The sequence below is a fragment of the Prionailurus viverrinus genome, chromosome C2 (assembly GCF_022837055.1).
Source record: "Prionailurus viverrinus isolate Anna chromosome C2, UM_Priviv_1.0, whole genome shotgun sequence".
Taxonomy (NCBI): domain Eukaryota; kingdom Metazoa; phylum Chordata; class Mammalia; order Carnivora; family Felidae; genus Prionailurus; species Prionailurus viverrinus.
This window is the reverse complement of record NC_062569.1, coordinates 76,188,983-76,209,914: the sequence shown is the minus strand read 5'-3', so window position 1 is coordinate 76,209,914 and position 20,932 is coordinate 76,188,983. Positions and strand designations below refer to the sequence as shown.

At 55.1% G+C, this 20,932-nt stretch overlaps 2 protein-coding genes across 16 annotated transcripts; one reads left to right on the top strand and one right to left on the bottom strand.

Moving 5' to 3' along the window:
• Nucleotides 1-10: 10 nt before the first annotated feature.
• Nucleotides 11-5,392, top strand: ALG3 (ALG3 alpha-1,3- mannosyltransferase). Of its 4 annotated transcripts, none has more exons than XM_047875398.1 (9): nucleotides 11-236; nucleotides 2,165-2,264; nucleotides 2,350-2,497; nucleotides 2,605-2,765; nucleotides 3,237-3,357; nucleotides 3,788-3,993; nucleotides 4,138-4,214; nucleotides 4,857-5,001; nucleotides 5,142-5,392. In XM_047875398.1, the coding sequence occupies exons 1-9, from the start codon at nucleotides 41-43 to the stop codon at nucleotides 5,302-5,304; spliced, it is 1,317 nt and encodes a 438-aa protein (XP_047731354.1). In that variant the 5' UTR covers nucleotides 11-40; the 3' UTR covers nucleotides 5,305-5,392. The 4 variants fall into 4 exon arrangements, with proteins under 4 accessions (XP_047731354.1, XP_047731357.1, XP_047731356.1 ...); XM_047875399.1 differs by having other exon boundaries at nucleotides 29-199; XM_047875401.1 differs by lacking the exon at nucleotides 3,788-3,993 and having other exon boundaries at nucleotides 4,138-4,236; nucleotides 4,859-5,001.
• An 82-nt stretch (nucleotides 5,393-5,474) lies between these two features.
• On the bottom strand, nucleotides 5,475-17,607 carry VWA5B2 (von Willebrand factor A domain containing 5B2). Of its 12 annotated transcripts, none has more exons than XM_047875396.1 (21): nucleotides 17,321-17,607; nucleotides 16,778-16,808; nucleotides 16,420-16,629; nucleotides 16,164-16,334; nucleotides 14,053-14,272; nucleotides 13,716-13,873; nucleotides 13,060-13,191; nucleotides 12,719-12,843; nucleotides 12,165-12,320; nucleotides 11,631-11,777; nucleotides 11,344-11,552; nucleotides 11,140-11,251; nucleotides 10,449-10,634; nucleotides 9,312-9,483; nucleotides 8,905-9,221; nucleotides 8,222-8,411; nucleotides 7,766-8,119; nucleotides 6,860-6,997; nucleotides 6,689-6,769; nucleotides 6,386-6,609; nucleotides 5,475-6,299 (listed from the first exon to the last, which is right to left on the bottom strand). In XM_047875396.1, exons 3-21 carry the CDS (start codon nucleotides 16,556-16,558, stop codon nucleotides 5,751-5,753), a joined length of 3,780 nt encoding a protein of 1,259 aa, XP_047731352.1. In that variant the 5' UTR covers nucleotides 16,559-16,629; nucleotides 16,778-16,808; nucleotides 17,321-17,607; the 3' UTR covers nucleotides 5,475-5,750. The 12 variants fall into 12 exon arrangements, with proteins under 12 accessions (XP_047731352.1, XP_047731353.1, XP_047731341.1 ...); XM_047875397.1 differs by lacking the exon at nucleotides 16,778-16,808 and adding an exon at nucleotides 16,968-17,039 and having other exon boundaries at nucleotides 17,438-17,531; XM_047875385.1 differs by lacking the exon at nucleotides 16,778-16,808 and having other exon boundaries at nucleotides 16,420-16,565; nucleotides 16,968-17,607.
• Nucleotides 17,608-20,932: the final 3,325 nt, after the last annotated feature.

Below are 20,932 nucleotides of genomic sequence, written 5' to 3'. Positions count from 1 at the left end.
TTCCGGGGTGGCGGGCCAATACGAGCGACGCACCGTCAAGATGGCGGCAGGCCTACGGAAACGCGGCCGGGGAGGTCCCTTAGCTCGAACGGCGGGATCCTGCGGACAATGGCTGCGGCGCGCCTGGCAAGAGCGGCGCCTGCTGCTGCTGGAGCCGCGCTACACGCTGCTGGTGGCCGCCTGCCTCTGCCTGGCGGAGGTGGGCATCACCTTCTGGGTCATTCACAGGGTGGCATGTGAGTGCGCCGAGGAGGAGGGGAGGGTAGGGAGAGGGACCCGAACCCCCTACTTAAACTGGGACCCAGATTCGGAGCTGAAATCTAGCCCTCAAATCCAAGCAGTCTTCAATTGGAGACCGTAATTTTTACCCAGGTGCCAAGCCTGCTCCACAGAAAACCAAACCCTATCTTAATCCCTCCCCCATGATGGAAGGGGCGACCCCAGAGATTGGCCCTCTGCCCTGAACATACAGCCTGCCAGGTTAAGAAAATAAACCAGCCTAGAAATCAATCAAAGATTTGGGTCCGAGTTAATGTACTGCTGCTCCTTCATGCCTCTGTGGTGTTGGACATGTCCCTTCCCCTGTGGGGTCTCAATTTTCTCATCTGTTCACTTCTGAAGTCTCAAAAGTCGTTTGTCAATAATGGCAATCTGTGACCACTTGAGTCCTTTTGGTCTTATTGGGGGCTCCTTTCCAGGCTGAATCTAGATACTGGGCTGAATGAAAGCTTTCTTGCTAAAGATGATTAATTCAGCACATATTTATTGCATGTTTATTACATGCTTAACACTACTAGGTGCCAAGGGTACAGTGGTGGAAAACGTAGACACATTCCCTATTTAGATGTGTGAGCTTGGACAAAAGTGAGTTAGCAGAAAATTACTGTGCATCATACTCCTTATAGTAGTAAGGGTACCATAAAGGACACAAAAGGGCACTTACATCAGACTTGAGTTAAGGAAGGCTTTCTAGAGTCCCCCTTGAAAGGTTAAGAGCTAGCCAGTTGAGGAAATAGAGAAAAAGGGAGGAGAAAGAGCACTCTAGGCAGGCAGAGCCCTGTAACTAAAATGTTCAGTCAAAAGAGAGTCGGCTTCCTTTGAGAAACTGAATGTTTTTAGAGCTGGAATAGATAGAAATCAAGTTCAGGTGGTAGTGAGAGAGGAGATTGCAGAAGTTGAGACCAGATCCTGAAGCAGTCTGTAAGTTGTGTTAAGGAGATAATTAGCATGGTGGTTAAGAATTTAGGACCTCATGGAGTTCTAATCTCATTTCTACCCTTCCTAGCTCACTGATCTTGAACGAGTCACTTAACCTCATTAATTCATAGGTTCCTCTTCTAAAAATGGGAATAATAGAGTTTGGTCTTTAAGAGCCTTGAGGAATCATCGAAGGGTTTTAAGCAGAGAGATCTAACATGATTTCTATTATAGGAAGCACTTTCTGGTTGGAGGGTGGGAAATATGTTGTGGGGTGAAAGTGGAAGCTGGGAAACGAATTACGAAGTTGTTGCATCATTGAGGCTAGAAATTGTGTTCGGTCCAAATTTGAATATGTAATAGCAGAAGAGGATGAGATAGTAGAGTCATGTAGGATGAAGAATAGGCAGGATTTGGTGATTGGGTGTTGGAAATAAGAAAGAAGGAAGTGTCAGAGATGTTACCCAGGTTTGTGACCTAGGCAGCTGGGAGGTTGATGGTGCCATTCATGGAACCTAGGAAGGGGAGCAGATTTGGAATGGATGGTTGTGTTCAATTACAGACAAGTTGCAGATGATTGGGTTCACCCAGAGAATGTCAGGTAGGCGGTTAGATAAGAGTTGTGATAGAAGTCCTGGGAATGAGCCGGAACTCTGTGTTTTGTTTTGTTTTTTAAATTTTTTAATTGTTTATTTATTTTTTGAGAAAGCCAGAGTGCAAGCTGGGGAGGGGTAGAGAGCAGGAGACACAGAATCCGAAGCAGGCTCCAGGCTCTGAGCTGTCAGCCCAGAGCCCGACACGGGGCTCGAACTCACGAACCGCGAGATCATGACCTGAGCTGAAGTTGGAAGCTCAACCGACTGAGCCACCCAGGCGCCCCTGGGACTCTGTTTTGATGGGTGGATGTGTGGGGGGGCAGACAAGTTCTGAACTTAGAAGTAACCACACCATTTCTGTCCTTTTCCAGATACAGAGATTGACTGGAAGGCCTACATGGCCCAGGTGGAGGGCGTCATCAATGGCACCTATGACTATACCCAACTGCAGGGTGACACTGGACCTCTTGTGTGAGTGGGGATAGCAGGTTCCGTGAGGACATGAGGGGCCGACTGGATACCAGGCTGAATAGCCTGAACCAGACTCCTCTTTCAGGTACCCAGCTGGCTTTGTGTACATCTTTATGGGGCTGTATTACGCCACTGGCAGGGGCACTGACATCCGCATGGCCCAGCACATCTTTGCTGTGCTCTACCTGGCCACCTTGCTGCTTGTCTTCTTGATCTACCACCAGACCTGCAAGGTGAGTCCATGCTACCAGGAACAGGCGGCCCCAGCTGGCTGTGCTGGGGAGTTGGGATGGCTCAGGGTTGGTGAGCTGACCTTGTTCTCCATTGTCTCACTTCTCAGGTACCTCCCTTCGTCTTTTTCTTCATGTGCTGTGCCTCTTACCGTGTCCACTCCATCTTTGTGCTGCGGCTCTTCAATGACCCAGTGGCCATGGCGCTGCTCTTCCTCAGTATCAACCTCTTGCTGGCCCAGCGCTGGGGCTGGGGCTGCTGCTGTTTCAGGTCACTACCCCTTCCTTCTCCCCCCTCTCTTACTCTGTATTTCCATCATTTCCTCCCCCAGTTTTCTGCAGCGGAGGGAGTAAGGGAGTAACCAGACAATATATGGGTCAGTCAGGGTCCCACTAGACAAGTCTAGGATCTGTAGAAAGTCTCCGCCCCACCCCTCAAGAACATATACCCTGTTCCTAGCCTCTGTTCCCTCTAGACAGCATCTGTTGTTGGAGTTGGCCCTTGCACATTCTGAATACTGTAAATATGTATTTGCTGGCTCAGTCTGGTTATAGAGGCTTGATATCTGCTCCTTACCCTCAGTCTTCTCCCAGGCTGGTTTATCCTTTTTCCAGCAGTTTTAAGGGTGGACCCCTTCCCAGAGCTTAGTGGCAGGGGAGGGGAGGAGTTGCTATGTGGGTGTGGGTGGGATACATGGCCTTGGAGCTGATCTCCACCCTTTCTCTCCCTTCCCTACCCTAGCCTGGCAGTCTCTGTGAAGATGAACGTGCTACTCTTCGCCCCTGGGTTACTATTTCTTCTCCTCATGCAATTTGGCTTCCGTGGAGCCCTCCCCAAGCTGGGCATCTGTGCTGTCCTTCAGGTACCCTTTCCACCCCTTCCCCTTTCTAATGAAGAGGGGGCCATTCTCTGGCCTTCTTCCATCGTTGAGACTTCCTCAGAGCTAACAGACAGGGTTTTGGAGTTGATTTTGGACTAGGCAACCGTTACCTCTGGGCTTTACTTTTATTAGCTATAAAATAAGGGTGTTGAACTATATGGTTTCTGAGGGTCTCTCTCATTCTGCCCATTTATGACTTGGTGAATCTAAACTTAAAGCACTGTTATTACCTGCCTTCTCAGCTTCTTTGGCCCCAGACTCTGGTCTCGATGAGGAGGCTGGCTTTCCTGCTATTCCTGGTGGGAATTTGAGAACCTCTGAGACCTACACCCTCTGTCCACTCCCCTTGGTGATTAGCATGAAGGCTGGACTTGAGCCTGGGCAGCTCTGCTGACATCACACATATCGTCAGGTTGTGCTGGGCCTGCCCTTCCTTCTGGAGAACCCCATTGGCTACCTGTCCCGTTCCTTTGACCTTGGCCGCCAGTTTCTCTTCCGCTGGACAGTAAACTGGCGCTTCCTGCCTGAGGCCCTCTTCTTGCATCGTGCCTTCCACCTGGCATTGTTGGCCGCCCACCTCACCCTGCTCTTGCTCTTTGCCCTTTGCAAGTGGCACAGGTGAGAAAGGGGAGCAGTGTCACGGGTCAAGTTGGGGCAAGGAGTATAAGGCCTGCTTGGGGGAGACGTGAAGTTCATGGGGGGTGAATCTAGAGTTTGGCCTAGGATGGGGGCTTGATAAATGTTTGAATGGCTTCTCCCCAGGACGGGGGAAAGTATCCTGTCGCTGTTGAAGGATCCCTCCAAAAGGAAGGTTCCACCACAGCCCCTCACACCCAATCATATCCTTTAAATCATGAGAAGGTAAGTCTTGCCCTCTCCAGGTACAGTTGGGGTCCTGGTCTGTTAGCCCTGGTGCCTGGTGACCTGGGGGGGGGGGGGGGGGGGGGAGGAGGTGCCAGTAATAGCTGCAGGCCCTGTTCATGGAGGAGAGCACTTTATGTATTTAAGTGTATTTTATTCTTAATCTTAAATATTATTTGATTTACCATTATGAGTACTCACTCTGCCTGGTGTGCTAAGAGATTTACATACATTCTAACATGTAAAGCTCACCAGAGACTCTGAAATAGGGAGGGTTTTGTTTGTTTATTTGTTTTATTCTCATTTTAGAGATGACAAAATCAGGGCATTGAGGAGTTTAGGTAATTTACCTAGGTCACACAGCTTGTAAGTGATGGATTTAAACTCCCTGGGCCTTATGGCCCCAGTATTACTGTCTCCACATTAGATTGAGGAACAGGTCTGGAGAAGTTAAAAAATTCGTCCAGAAGTATGCATCTCGGAATGGCAGAGCCAGGGGGCTATCTGACCCCAAAACCTTTGCCCCTTTGCTTTGGAACCTCCCTCTCCCCTCCTCCTCTTCCCCCCCATCCCAGTTCCTGCCCCTTCTGCTCCTGCCCTTGGCCTTGACCACTGCATACAGATCATCTCTACCCTCTTCACCTCCAACTTCATTGGCATCTGCTTCAGCCGCTCCCTCCACTACCAGTTCTACGTCTGGTATTTCCACACACTGCCCTACCTCCTGTGGGCCACGCCTGCACGCTGGCTTACACATCTGCTCAGGTACTGGCTGGGACACCCTGGGCGAGTGGGAAGGGCTAGGGAGTTCCTCGTCGCAAGGCTGACTGTGGAGGGTTGGGAGCGAGCTACGGGGCTGCAGGTCTAGAAACTGGGCAAAACCTGAGCTTTTTTCTCCTCTCCAGGTTGCTGGTGCTGGGCCTCATTGAGCTCTCCTGGAACACATACCCCTCTACATCCTGCAGCTCTGCCGCCCTGCACATATGCCATGCTGTCATCCTGCTGCAGCTCTGGCTGGGCCCCCAGCCGTTCCCCAGGAGCATCCAGCACAGCAAGAAAGCCCACTGAGATCTACTTCCCTTCCCCTCCAGTCCACTCTTAGGACCCTGGATGGGGATAGACTCTATGCCTTTCCCAATAAACCTTACCAAGCCCACTGCTGTGCAGCCTACATGGAGGTGCCTACACCAAGCCGTGAGGGGCATGCACACTGCAGATGAAGAACTCACTTGGGCAGTCTTAAGAGGCACTTTATTGCATAGGATTTGGGGACTGTGGCTCTCTACCCTTCCACCACACTGCACAGAGCTCAGAGGGGAAGAGGCATGGGATGGGAGGAGTGGGAGAGAGCACAGGCAGGCACTTTCTGTGAGGGCAGGGGGGTTCTGGGAAGGGGATGAGAAGCAGTAGGGGTCAGGTGGATACCGGCCTGCCCCTCCCAGTACCGAGAAGCCGGCCCCGGTGGCAGTGACTTGAGTGTGTTGGGCAGCGCCAGCCAGAGCAGTGGGCAGCCCTCACATGTTTGCAGGGCTGTAGCACAGCAGGTGTAGCTGCAGGTTCTGGTCCCAGTGGCGCAGCAGCAGGAAGAGACCCCGGGCTGCAGCTTTGAGGGCAGCTAGGTCAAGACCATCAGGTAGGTGCTGGGCCCGTAGCCAACAGTCAGCTTTAGCTGCTGCCAGTTCCCACTCGCCGAAGGCAGCAGCGCAGCGGTGCTCCAGCCAGGCGAGTGCCACGGCGGTGGCCCAGGTCCGGCCCCGCAGGTCCGCACCTCCGGGCCCTTCTGTACCCTCTGAGGCCTCAGTGTCTGAACCCCGTCCGCTGTCCACCTGGCCTGGACCCTCAGAGCCTGAGCTGGGGGACGGGCTGCAGGAGGCCGTGGCACTGTCACCCTGGCCAACACCAGGCCCCAGAAGTGCCCAGGGAGAGGAGGCCGAGGTGGGGCTGAGGCTGGCGCGGTGCGCAGCAAAGGGCGAAGCGCGGCACAGGCGCTCCCGAGGGATGTGTACTGCTGCACAGAAGGGTGCGTCTAGGCGGAAGGAGCCAGGTGCCTCCTGCAGCCGCACCTGAGGAGAGAGGAGGTGGGGGGAGAAGTGAGCTGAGACAGTGCCCTGGCCCTGGCAGCACCACCCTCCACCTCCCGAGTCCTCACCAAGGGCAAGTAGTCGTGGTCACTGCCTTTACTGTTGCTGTCGCCAGCCTGGCCCCGGTTGGTGCTGCAGGGTCTGTGGCTGTCAGAGCCTCTGGCCCTCCCACCGCCCAGGCTGAGCCTAGAGGGAGGCTGGGGGGGCAGGCGATGAGGACTTCTGGTGACTGACTTGGAGTTGCCATTTTGGTCTGGGTTCCAGCCACCTACCACAGAGCCTCCCTGAAGTCCTGCAATGGAGCCAGTCAGTGCCATTGGTAGTCCCTAAGCCTCATAGCTCCTTGCCCTTGCCCCAGCTTTGAGTGTTACCTTTAGCGTGGACAGCTGTAGGCAGAGGAGTTGCATCTAGTTGGCCTTGAGAGGCAGAAGTGCTTAGGGGCTCAGCTAGCTCTGTAAGGGCACAGGAGATGGGGGTAAACCAGGAGGGGGGCCAGCGAAGTGAGGGCCAGCACCTGAGAGGTCACCCAGGAGGGACTCTACCTGAGCTCCGCACCTGCAGGGCCGAGGGTAGGACCTCCCTGGTGGTAGCATCCACAGCTACGGGGCAGGTGAAGCAGGAAGGGGCAGAGCTGACCTTGCTCGTCTGAAGGGCTCGGAGCCAGGACCTCCGGGCATGGCCTGTGAAAGCAAGGAGCTGGATGCTGAACGGGAGAAGCTGCACTTCCCCCAGCCCCCTCCTACAGGGGGCTTTAGAGAAAAATCTCAGTGTTCCCCATTGCTTCTCCCTCTGTCCACTTTTGAACAGAGTTCCTTCTTGGGGCCAGGTCAGACTGCCCAACTTTGGCAAGTGGTTAGGCTGAACCCTCAGCTCCTAGCAAGACTGGACCCTCCGGCCACCCAGAAATTGAACATTCTGTACAGCACCCAAAGGAAGCACTGACTGTGGTGCCTTTCCTGTCCACTCATTCAGCACTGTCCAATAGAACTTCGTGCAGTGAAGGTAGTGTTCTAGGTGTGCGTGATCCAGTATGACAGCCACTAGTCACATGTCAGTGTCAAGCACTTGAAGTGTGGGAGTGCAACTGAAAAACTGAAATTTTAACTATTTGATGTTAATATTCTTCCTGAATGGCAGATTTGTTTTTATGTTATGGGCACTGTGAGTCATTAACAAGATCACGTTTCGCTCTGTGCTGGCTGCTAGGAAGCTTGCCAATTTGGGGACCCATGCTCACAAGGGCACAGAACATCGAGTGCATCTTTAACCTGATTCTCCACTTTCTTTTATTATTCCATTACCCTGTTTATTATTTTTGAGGTGAGTGAGCCACCTCAAATTGTGAACAAGATGAGGTATATAGTGACCAGACACATAGACCTATACCTCTGTCATTCGCTGCCCCATACAGGCTCCTTGGGTCCTGCCCAGGCCCACCAGCAACTCACCTTGGTCAGCCATGGCCTCAGCCCCTCCACGGAGAGCCAGCTGCTCATTGTCCCGGACCACGGAGGCTGCTGTCAGCCGATGGAGTGCTTGGTCCCAAGCACTTTCTCTTTGAGGGGGTGACGGAGGCAGTGAGCCATCACTAGGTCCCCATAGTGTCTCTAGCCCAACACCCACCTCCCAGCACATAGGCTGCTCCCCACACAGGGCTCGGATCACCACGTGGCAGCGTGGAGCCTGAGGAGGCAGTTCCACTGCTGGAGAGGCTGATTCCCCGTTGTGGGGCATAGCTGTGAATAAGAAGGGGGGTTCCATCAGCATGTCCCAGTCCATGGGGGCCGGGGAGAGCAGATTTCCTGGAGAGAGACAGCAATGAAGGCAGGGGCGGGGTGGTACCCTCTGCCCTACTTCTCAGGACCTCCTTGGTGTCAGAACCCAGCTCCCCATCCAACCCTTACCTGAGTCATCCAGGCCCTGTCCCAGCTGCTGCCCTGACTCAGGGCCTGGCCCATCTGGTGCTATGCCCAGAGAGGGGTGCCGGGGACGGCCAGGGACTGGGTTCACCTGGCCTGGGGGAGATGAGAGGCTCCGGCCAGCCAGAGCTGCTCTGCGTCGACGACCCAGCACCTCAGCACTCAAGGCCCCAGGCTGCACATAAGAAGTGTGGTCCACTGGTCAAGGAATGCAGGGCTCCTGGCCATCACACATGCATGGCCACGTACCCCTTTGTCTGAAACTGGATGGCTGCTCACCACCCTTAGGAGCAAGGCCAAACTCAAGGCCTCTGGCCCCCTTCCCAGTGCCATCTCACTCCATGTCTGATTTCTCACTTGAGGTTGTTGTTTGTCTCTGTTTTTGTTCATGTCTTCTTCCTCTTTGCCTGGCTAACTTCTACTTATTCTTCCAGACGTGACTCTTGCTTTCCTGACTCCCTCAAACAGTGTTAGTCATCTTGATTCTGACTCTCCCCATAATACTATGTCCCTGTGTTCACCACTGTATGTCACATGGTATCATTGTAGATTTACCCATGTATCTCTTCAGCTGGACTTAATAGTAACCACGGCACAATTTATGGCATATAGCAGATGGTCAATGAACGTTTGCTGGGTACATAGAATGGAGGTAGACTGACTCTCACCTTGACTGGAGCCATTGGGGGTAGAGGCAGGGGGCAGGAGTGGGAGCCTGCAGGTTCTCCCCAGGCCAGGCTGCGGCAGCCCTGCTGAGAAGGGGGATGCAGGGGAGCAGTGCCCTCAGGAGAGCCAGGGCCCTGGGAGCCAGGGGACTCACTGCTGCCTGTGGAGCCTGGACCTGGCTCTGGGCTGGCAGAGCAGTGAGTGAGCACATACTGCTCCCGGATGTACGATGACTGGAAGATGCGGCGCCATATGGCTGTGTCAGAGGAGGGATTGGGTCCAGGGTCTGTGACTGGGTCTGTCAAAGCCTCAGTACCTGCTGGGAGGCAAGAGAATGGATCCCAGCCGTGGCCCCTCCCATGGCCCACTCCTCCTCCAACACAGCCACACACTACACCCAGGTACTCACTCTGCTCTGAGTCCCCAGCAGCCCACGGGCTGGACAGCTCTGCTGACACAGTGCCCGTTCCTAACGGCTCCGAGGTGCCAGTGGGCTCAGTGCCAGGACTGGTGGCAGATGGTGCCTCCTCTGGGGATGGGAACACGGAGCCTCCCAAGCTCTGCCAGCCGGGTTCTTGGCCCTAGAGAGGGATAATCATTAGAGAAAAAACCGACTGTAGTTATATGCTACCTCTTTCCAAACAGGATTTAAGATGTCTCACCACGAAAGGCAATAAAGTTAATAAACCAGAAATGAAAGCCTAGTACTAAGGAAGGAAAAGCATACATGCTAACCATAAGGTTAACAGAGCTGCTGTGGCTGAGCTTCAGGCTTGGCCCTGAGCTTCCTGGCAGGCAGGCAAAAGGGCAAACACTCCATTATATCGCATCTTTAGTTCTTTTAGAGAAAGAAAGCTTTTCATAATAAAAATAACTATCATTTCAGGGTGCCTGGCTGGCTCAGTCAGTACAGCATGTGACTCTTGATCTCAGGGCTGTGAGTTCAAGCCCCACGTTGGGCGTGGAGCCTACTTTAGAGAACCAGCAACAACAATCATTTCTTGAACTCCTGCTATGTGTCAAGTATCCTACCAAGAGTGTGCACGTTGTGACCTCTAATTACAACAACCCTGTGACAAAAATCAGTATGACGAAATGGGCTCAGAGAGGTTAAGTGACTTGCCCAAAATCAAATGGTTAGAACACACTAGAGGTGGGATCTGAGATTTCATCTAGACTATGCTCTGTTTCTGAATGTTACAGGAAATAATCCAGGTGGTTCTTTCCTTAGGGCACTGTGTGAAGAACCTAGAAAGTTTCAACAAAACCTTCACGGCAAATTCTAGAGCTGCTTTCCGTGGCTGTGTGCTTTAGTGACCTTTGGCAAAAGCCAAGGGCAACACTTTATGGGACAATTCAGTGGAAGACCTCATGAAGGGGGCAGACTACAGCCGCTTGGGTGTGCCCGGTGTGATCTCTGGGGAAGCCGACAGTGCAGTGGAAGAGCTTGGCAGGGAGAGGCACCGGGAGTGGAAGAAGAGTTTTGAAGAGAGGCAGGGACTTTAGACATCCCGGGCCTACCACCCACACCCCAGCCCAGGCCTACCCCTGGGGCACGGGACCGGAAGCCATCCACCCTGAAGAGTGAGCAGTAGCCGAGCAGCTGGTCCCCAGGGTAGAGTGCTGGGATCTCCCGGGGGGTCAGCAGTGCCTCCACCGCATCAGGCACAAACCAGTCCACAGAGATGTCACTCAAAGCAGGCTCCAGTGCCTTCCGGAGAGCCTGCACCAGCTGTAAGGAGTGGCCAGAAGGAAGACATGGGAGAGAGAGCTCACAGAGCAGGAGGCCCACAGAGCAGGAAGGCTACCCTTCCACTGATGCCATCTGCCCAGCCCTTAGGCTGAGGGGAGCAGGGTCAGGCTGGGGTCAAGGGAAGGATTGGGGGTAGGAACAAGCAAGGGTTTGGTCTGTCTCCTGGCCTGAGCCATGCCCTGTGGATGAGGCAAGATTCATTGAGGATATGGCTCAGTACCAGGACAAAACAGAATGAGATTTGGGGGGTGGTCAGAGGTCACGTCCCCCACACCTTTGGCCTCCTGCAGCATGCTATAGCGTCACCAGCAGCTCCTCCCCTGATTGGCGTCTCAAAGGAGGGGAGGAACTGGAATGGAGGAGGAGAAGTCCTGATCGAGGGTGCCAGGAGACCCCGTGACTTGACTGGGTTCTGTTTCAGGCTCAGTGTAACTTGGGAGAAGGACTTCTAGGAGTAGGGAACAGGGCTCAGGCTCAAGCTCACCATGGGCTGCAGCCTCTCCCCAGGCCTTGGGAAGTAGGCCTGGCCCCTGCTGAGGGCAGACAGCCCCTGGAGCAGCTGGTGGCAGGCAGGCCCCAGCCCAAAGGAGAAGCACCTGATGAGGGAAGAAGGGAAGCAGCTGTGACCTTCAGGAGCCCCTTGGGAATGGGGGTCAATCTTAGGCATCTAGTTCAGCCCACCCCATACCTGGCTGCCCCCCTGTGCCACCTCATGAGCTCCAGGGTTTGATGGGTAGCAGCGGCCACGGGCGAGGCAGCAGTCAGGAGGAAGAGCTGCCGAGGGCGGGCCTTGTGCTGGGGCTGCCCCATGGCCCAGTTCAGTGCAGCCAGCACATCTGGGGGACCACTCTCAGCCTGCAGGGTCTCAATGTTCTCACAGATCAGCTGCACAGTGTCCTGGAAAGAAAAGGCATGCTTTGGGCCACGCCAGGCTGATATACTCTCACTGGGCCCCAATCCCTGGACTGTACTCACATCACTGCAAGACCGGCTCTCTGGGAAGAGGGGCCGCACCGACGTGCCAAACATGGCCAGGTTGATGAGCGTTTGTGGTGGCAGTGACTTCACAGCCAAAACAATGGCATCCTGGGGAGGGCCAGGGAGGACAGCATGAAACAGGTCCTGTGGGCAGTGGTAGGGATTCCAGATTGCCTGCCTTTTCCATGCTGTGTGAAAATGAGGGGCTAGAAGTGGTGGTGTGGGAGAGGCCCTGCATGTCTGAGATTGACTATGAGGGAGACCTGGAGTGTGAGGGAGACTGAGTGTGTGAGAGACCCTGGTGGGGTATGGGAACCCTTGGTTTTGGGATTAGGTAACTTCATGTGCAAGAGAGGCTTTTGGAATCTGGGAGAGACACATGTACGTACAAATAAGAGAGGGATGTGTGTGTGTGTGTGTGTGTGTGTGTGTGTGCGCATGCACATGTATCTGTGAGAGGCTGCCCCCAGCTCACCTCACACCCACTGCCCCACCCAGCCCCCAGGCCCGCCCACACCCTGCCCCACAGGCCTTGTGCGCTATGCTGCTGCCATCCAGCAGGAAGAGAAGCTCCCGTGTGGCTGTGCCCAGGTTTCCAGGCTTAGAGCTCAGGTCCGGGCAGAAGCTCAGCACCAGCACGGGGTTTAACAGGATGTCCTTGTGGAAGCGTCGTTGCAGGAACCACACCTGATCATCAGAGCCCCAAGTCATCCTGTGCCCTAGTGCAAACTCTTGCCTGGGCTTGCAGCAGGACCGAGCCCTTGGGCCTTTTTCTATCTAATACACTCAGAGGGAACACCTTTTTATAGTCATTGGAATAAAGGCGAGGGCAGAGGCAGGTGGCTGTCCTCTGCCTATCAGTCCTAGCTTCCATCCTTTGAGACACACCCCAGGGAGACTTGCATGGGCCCTCCTAGGACAATACTCATCAGCCCTCTGGGATGCTGCCCTCTTAGCAGCTACTAAGAGGTCCTGCTAAAAGCCCCCCCCCCCCCCACACACACAACTGCCCAACTGTTCCTCCTGCACAAATGCAGCCAGTAGTGAGAGGTCAGTGGCCAGGCCAGGACCCCATGCAGCCATACCTGCCGGTCCCCATCACTGTCCCTTCTCTGTAGCCTCTGGAAGTCCCGGCGGGCCCTCACCTGGGCCTCATATTCTGCTGAGCTCAGGCTGCCGGCCTCTAGCATCAGGTGTGGCTGGTGGGGCTCTAAGGAAAAAGGGATATAGTTGTCAGGAAAGTCCCTGTCTCTGGACCTCAATTGCTCAGTCCCACTGTCCCAGGAGGACCCTGCAAGTCCAGCACGTCCCTCACAGATGGCTCAATCCACCAGGCTTGGGAGCCAGAAATCTATACTTGAAAAATGGTATCCAAGTGGTCCTGAAGTAGGTCAGAGCTGGCCCACTGTGTGTCCCAGTCTCTCACCACTGGGGTGCAGCAGGATCTCCAATGACCGGTCACAGTGGTGGCCCTCTGCTAATGTGACACAGATGGTGGCTGCGGAGCTGGCATGAGGTGGGGCATCTGCCCGCAGAGCATGAGAAGGGCTCTCCAGGCCTGAGGGAGGGAGAGGCAGGGAGAGATGATCACCCCACCCCAAGCCAGTACTAATGCACAAACATCACCTTCCCAGACAACAGTGGTATGGGCAAGGATCATGACTGATTCAGCTCAGCTCTTAGCGCCTAATCTAGAGGGCTGCATGGACAAGGGGAGGGATTTTGCCTGCTTTCATGAGCTGAGAGGTAGGTTCCCAGCTCTGTTTCTGGCTGATCAGTTATACAGCAGCCAGCTGATTTAGCATCCTCCCCCACCTCTTACACAAGAAAACTCCACTTCATCACTTGGACTGGTCTCAATTTAATCCCTTTCTTCCCACTGGTGAGTGGAGTGGGGTATAAATAAATGACACTGACGAACCTGGGGGGGGGGGTGTTGTGTAGAAGTGTCCAGGGGATGCTCCTACCAAAACTGGAGATTCCTAAGACTTAGGTCCTTGTTTTCTTTTTTTCCTGTGTTCCTCCCAGTCCTGAGCCCTGAATTGTTATTTCCTAGTCAGCTATGCTAGGAGGGGCACCCACCTGCTAGCAGGCATGGCCCAGTGACCAGCATCTCGAAGGAGAAGGTGTACGGGGCAGGGCAGCGGGCAGGGCCTGAGAACACATCCGGAGGGGCCGCTGGCTCCTCCCAGGCCAGCCCTTCCTCCTGAGGGCTGCCCACCCCGAAGCAGCTGGTAGGGCTGGAAGGGAGCGCGAGGAGGGTCACGGGCCCACCACCAAGGCCCCTAGCCCCTCTGGATGAATGGCCCAGCCCTTCCCCACCCTGTCCATCCCCCAGGGCACCCTACCAAAGCCCCCTCACCCGCACTAGACCCAGAGAAGCCGAGGGAGGGACGAAGAGAATCACCATAGGCCCAACCTGTCGTCACAGAGCCCCGGAGGCCTGGGGGGCCCCGGTGGGCCTGGTGAGGCCAGTGGGGTGAGCACAGAGGGCAGAGCCACGTGCAGCACCCCATCAGGCCTTGAGGGCAACTCCCGGCTGCTGCGCAGGGTCACTGTCATGGTGCCGGCCGCGTTGATGAGGCCTGTGGGCAGCACCAGTGTGGACCGGGCCTGGGCCAGATCCAACACAAGATGACCTATGATGAGTGAGAAAAGGGGTCAGAAGGGGCTGGAAGCGGAAGAGATGGGGGAAATAGGAAATGGGAGCAGTCACTGAGTCAGGGAAGCCTAGGCAAGGGGGACTTCACAAAGTTAGAAGGACATGGGGCTAAGGTGTTGGTGATGCAGAATGGAGGCATGAGCCAAATGATGGTCAAAGCAGAGGTAGGATGATAGCAGAAGGATCTGGCTGTCATCAGGAAAAGGAGTAGTGACATCACTGCTATTAGAGAGCTGAGGAGAAGGGACATGTCCACACCACCCCCAAGATCCTAGGGGATCCATACCCTCTGCCCTTATTCCCCTGCCTGTCTCTGCCCATTCAACCCTTGGGTATCATCTTCCTCAGGACCCTCCCTGTGGGCTGACATGTCCCATAGCCTGGGACCCAGTCTGCTCACAAATCCCTTGCTCATGAACAGTCAGGGGCTCCCCACTGCCCACGAGGAGTGGCTTCAGAATTTTCTACCCAAGAGGCGTTCATTGGCTGTAATCTGCTCGGAAGCTGGCTAGAGGACTTAAAGCTGTACTGGTATGCAAAGCACACCATTTTACATCGCCCCTAGGTTCATTTGGGGACTGGTGGAATCATGGGGGTCGCTGCTACTAAAGGAAAAATGGCCACGTGTATGCAGTGGCAGTCAAGGCCTCACATGGTCTGGCTCCAGGCTACCTTTATAGCCCTACTTGGCTTCATCTCCCCACAATAATCATTTACACATTCTTTAGAGAAATGCCTGCAGAATAAATGAAGGGAAGAAAAAGATGGAAGGAAAGAAGACAGGGAGATAAGAAGGAAAAAGGGGGCTTCTATCCCAACTAGCTAAGGCTTGGGGACAGCCTGATACAGTGGAGAGAGCACAGGATCAGGTCTTGAGTGTGACTTCTAATTCTGCCCTTGGGTAACTCTTCTGTTTTAAGGAGCTTCCGTTTTCTCATCCATGAAATGGGGGTCATAATTGTGTCTCAGAGACTGTGGTGAGAAATAAATGAGATAATGTATATAGCATCTGACACATAAGAGGCTGTTATATTATTTTCACACCTATAAAAGGAGGATAGAGAACAATAGTTGCATTACATACCTCTCTGGATTCAAATGAGGTGATACCAGTGACTGGACTTTGTGAACTGTAAATTGCTATAAACACGAGGTGTTTTATTTAATTTACCATCACTGTGTACAGTTTACTTCCAAACCTTTGCTTATACCATCGCCCCTACTGGAGTGCCTTTTCCCTCCTCTCCACTTCACCAGTCATACTCTTCCTTTTGGTCACATGCTGGCTCCATTTCCTTCTGGAACATTCCTGGGGCCTCAGCCCAGAGCTCACTCTGGCCTCTCACTGTCTGCTGGACCTACACCAACTCTCAACACCACTGGATTATGTCTTTCTTACGGGGATGGCAAATCCCATGTGCAGGAATCAAATGAATGTCCAAATAAATAAATGAAAGGATGAAGTGCAAACCACAAAACCTAGCACAGGGATGGGCTTCCACTCCTTCACCCAGCAATCATTGAGCCTCCTTATGCCACATTCTGTGCGAGATGCTGGGGCTTAGAGATGTCCAAAGAAAGCCCAGTCCCAGGCTCGGGAGCTAATGCTCCAGCTCGGGAGACAGACGTGTGGACCGCCTGCTGCGTCTGTCTCCCAGGCCGCGAACCTCGCGTCAGGCCTGGGTCACCTTGCCCCTGCACCTGGTGCAAGTAAGGTGCCTAGTCCACGACTGTTGAATAAAGCCATGAATCAATGAATGAAAAAATCAGCGGCTGGAGGGGGAGCGGGGAGGGACGGGACGCAGAGCGGGTGCAGGAATCAGAGCGGGGCTGACTTTCGGGGCGAGACGACGGCGCCCTGCACTCACCCTGCGCGCAGCGGCGGGGCGTGGAGGCCCCCAACCCGGGGCCCAGCGCGCGGCAGCAAGCGGCCTGTGAGCGTCGCCTGCTCTGCAGCTGGAACGAGACGCGCCGTCCCGCCGCCTCCGCCTCGAAGCCCGAGACCACTTCGGCCTCCGCCAACGGGTACACAAACACGCCTGCGGCGGGGGCAGGGGGCACAGGTGACGTCGGACCTCGCCCGGCCCCCTGTCCCCGCCACCCCGAGCCCCGCCCAGGCCTCACCGTCCACCGGCTGCGGCTGCGGGTTGTGGTAGGTGAGCCGGGCCCGCAGGCTGAGACAGGGGCCGTTGGCGCAGGCCCGGACCCAGGAGTCAGTCAGGGGCAGCGGCGTCCAGCTGGAGGGGCAGTACAGGCCGGGCATGGCGCCCCTGGGGGAGGGGGCTCGATGAAGGGGTCCGCAGGGTGGGGTCACGGGCGCCCGACCCCGCCCTCCTGAAAGCCGCCGGGAAAATCGAACTCAGGCGCTGGGACGCCGGGCAGCGAGGAGCGCGGCGGGGCTGAGCCGGGGGCTCCCGCCCGGCGGACAGGTGGCGAGGGGAGGGAAGAGGGGGATCGCGTGATGGGCATCCTCGCGGGTTACCTGGGAAGCCGGGGCGGAGCGCGGCTCCGGGCTGCTCCGGGAGCCGGGGAGCGGAGGGTTAATGATTAACTGGCGCTCCAAGCGCCCAGCACTCCCGCCGCCGGCTCCTCCGGGGACGGAGGGTAGGAATGGGGGAGGGGGTCACAGCTGTTCCACCACCCGCTCCCAGGCCTCGCCGCCGCCCCCGTACCTGCCGGCCCCCCGGGGCTCCCCGCGGCTGCCAGCTGTCGGAAGTGGCGCGGGTGGCGAGATAGAAGCAGCTCTGGGTGAGGAGCAAGGGTTTAAAGGGCCAGCATCCTCCTGGGTGTCCCCAGCCCAGCGAGGGACAGCAGGGGCGGGGTGGGAGGGGGAGCAGAAGGACCGTAGTCTTTCCCTCTCCAGCGCCTCACCTGACTGGAGCGCTGAGAGGGGCTGCAGGCCGGAGTGGAGGGGGTTGGGTGGGAAGAACGAGACAGGGAAGCGCCAGGAGGGGGTCTTTAGGATGCAAGACCGGGAGAGGTGTCCGGGCAGGGGGATTGCTCGGAATCCGTCTAGGGCACCCACCTCTCCCCACCCTGGCAGAACTGATCCTAGAGTGGGCGGCCCCACAGCCGAGCTGTCGGGATGCGGCAGGCAGGGTCTAGGGGTCGTCCCCCTCCCCGCGGGCAGCCCCAGCCTCACGGTCGCGTCCTCTGCGGAGTTCTGGGCGCCACAACTGGACCACGGTGGGTAGGTCCGCCTCCGCGCTTCGGGCCGCACGCAGTCCGGGCACCCTGCGCGGCACCCGCGCCAGACTCCCGCTGCGGCCGATCTGGGTCCGCGCAGGGGCGTCGGCTCTGCGGGTGCTGGTCCCGCCCCCTCTCGGGAAGGCCGCCCCTTCAGCCCGCCCCGGCCCCGCCTGCCGCTGCGGCGGGGCTGCTGCTGGCCCCTCCGCCCCCGCTTCGGGCGCGGTGCGGCCTCCGCGCAAACCCCGGCCGCTCCAGCTAGATCGGGCACCGCAGTGCGGGGACCGCGTCCCCGCCGCCGCACAGGCCCCGGTAGATGAGGGACTCAGGCCTACAAAGCCCCACCCTTTCTGTCCTTCAGGAAGTGAAACGTTCTGCAAGTGCAGCAGAGGGCTCAGTCTGCACCCCCCCCCCCCCAGCACTGCAGCGACCCCAGCTATTCCAGTATCACCCCACTTCCCGCCCTGGCTAGGCTTTTCGTCAGTGCAGTGACCGTCTCTCATCACTGCAGCGAACCCAGTGCTTCATCACCGCAGGACCCCTCCCCCCGCCCCCCAAAGCCAGCCCTTTTTCTTTGCAAAGTGCTCTTTCATCGGTGCAGAAATCTGCCCCCATCCCTGCAGCTATCTTCTGCTTGCCTGATCACTTCAGTGACCACTCACTCCAAGTAGGGGTCCCCCAACACTGCAGCGAGTTCCGCCCACCCCCAAGCAGCCAACATTCCCATCGCTGCAGTACTATCTTTCCCACCTTTCCTGCGGATGCGGAGAGTAGGCAACATCAGCCCCTCAGGCTTATAACGTCCTACTACCTTCAGCTGCCCACAGTCTTAGAAATGAGGCCTTCCAGCCTGTAGCGGCTTCCCTTGGCTTGAGACTGCCCCATCGTAACAGTGACTCCCCTCACCCCACCCCCATCACTGCAGCACCTGCAGGAGAAAATATCCCTGAGTATAAACAGGTCCCTTGTTATTGGCAGAACTTTCATGCGGCTTGACAGTGTTATGGTGCCAAAGATTAGGGAAGTCTGTAAAACCTCCCCCAGGATTCCCGAGGGAGAGTCTGGGAGCTCTGGGGATGTAATCATGTTTGGGAGTCACCCATGCAAGCTTTCTTGCAGAGGTCACACTCAGACTCTGCAAAAAGAGCTTTGAGGAGAACTGGGGGTGGTGAGGGGGTGGAAGTGGGCTTTCAAGACAGACTTAGGGTTCTTGCCCCTCCCCATTTACTCCATCCTTCTGATTCCTGTCACTATCATCATACTGACCCCACCCAGGAGGATCCCTTGCCTCCTTGACCACTTGAGCCCTCAACCCCAACCCTTTCTCTTGCTCAAACCACTTAGTGTGGTAGAGATAGCTTGGCCTTTTCCCAGGGAACTTCAAGGGTGAAAATTCACAAGGACAATACAGGAAGCATAGACAAAATTGCAATGAAAGATCCAGCTTACAGGGAGCTCCAGCTGAGTCCCAAACTTGTTCCTTCCACACCATCTGAACTATAGTTCCATTGATTCCTCCCTTCCCTTCCCTGCTGAACCTGCCCCCTGACTCATTCTGAGTTAGGATCCCTCTTACAGGCTTAGGAGAGAAACAGTGGATGGTGAGTGGGCTGATTTTCCCTCCAGGGGACCCAGGTCTCCAGCCAGGACCAGCCTGGCCCTGAGGTCTCCATGGAAATCCAGGCAGTGGCCACCTCGCCATTGGTGTTTTTGTGCAAATGGACCAAGAGCTACATGTGATCTGCAGGCCAAACATGAAGCTGCAGAGAGTAGTCATTAGGGAGACTTAAATATACAAAAAAGGAAAAAGAGGTCCTTGTTTTAGGTTCTGAGGAGGTCTTAGATGTAAGACAGTCTCCCAGGAAGTGGTCCCTGTCAAAGATTAGACAACACATTGGTGGAAGCCAAGCTTTGCTGAGAAGCTGGACCAGCCCTGAGATCCTGCTGGAAAGCTGTCTTAGTTGAGGCAAGCTCATCAAGAAGGCAAGAGGGGTAAAGCATCCTGCAGGATAGGGCAGGACATTGAAGGCTGCCGGGAATCCCTGAGGAGGCGGATCTGTAGGGGTAGTAAGAGGGTCTCTGAGGCCCAGCTGGGAGGTGCTTTGGTAGTGGGGCTGCAGTATGACAGGCAGCTGAGGACAGGAAAGGACAGCACATTCCTGGAGGGCCCCAGAACCAGGTTCCAGGAGGTGGAGGAGGTCCTTGGCAGAGCTAAGGAATGGCACAGAGCTTGAGTGGTCTGCCATGTGCAAGGCATAGGGGAAGGAGTAAAGAGAACTAAAAAGGCATAGCCTCTGCCTTGAAAGGCTCCCACTTAGTGAAAAAGGCAAATACACAGTTACCGTAGATCAAGATGAGTGCTGCGTTAGAGAGATGTCCTGGATATTGTAAAGCTTTTGACAAGAAGCTTTTAGGAGAGGCACCTAACTTGGTGGTGGTGGTGGGTGGGTTGCCATTTAAGTCAAGTCCTAAGCAGGAGTTAAGCAGTGAAGGAGAAACTTTTTCAGGCGGAGGAATCAGCTCATTGAAAGGTGAAAGGGCCATGGGGTGCCTGGGTGGCTCAGTCAGTTAAGCATCCTACTTCAGCTCAGGTCATGATTTGATGGTTCCTGGGTTTGAGCCCCACATCGGTCTCTGTGCTGGCAGCTCGGAGCCTGGAGCCTGCTTCGGATTCTGTGTCTCCCTCTCTCTTTGCCTCTCCCTGGCTTGTCTCTTGTCTCTCTCTCTCTCTCTCTCTCTCTCAAAAATGAATAAACATTAAAAAAAATTAAAAGGTGAAAGAGCCAGAGGGACTAAGTATAAATAGGTAAGTAATTGTTTTTTCTCTTAGTTAAGATTCATCAGTCACTTACGGTAGGCCATGCACTGCACTGAGCATGGGTTCCCTCCTTTAATGATCAAAACAGCCCAAGAGATAGGTATTATTGTTATCTTACAGATGAGAAATCCCAAGATGGGACAGGGTAAGTAACTTGCTCATCATAAGCTAGTAAAGTGGTAGAGCCAGGTTGTCGAACTCAGATGGTCTGGTCTCAGAACCCTTGTTTTTTTTTTTTCTTAATGTTTTTACTTATTTTTTATGTTTATTTATTTTTGGGACAGAGAGAGACAGAGTATGAATGGGGGAGGGGCAGAGAGAGAGGGAGACACAGAATCGGAAACAGGCTCCAGGCTCTGAGCCATCAGCCCAGAGCCGGACGCGGGGCTCGAACTCACGGACCGTGAGATCGTGACCTGGCTGAAGTAGGACGCTTAACCGACTGCGCCACCCAGGCGCCCCTCAGAACCCTTGTTTTTAAACTACTATGATAGACAATATGGTTTTCTTGATGTTTATTTCTTGGTTTATTTCTCTTTAATTTTCCCTAAATCTCTTTTTTTTCAGTTTTTTTTAATTGACACACAACATTGCGTTTGTTTTAGGTATATAACATAATGATTAGATATATAT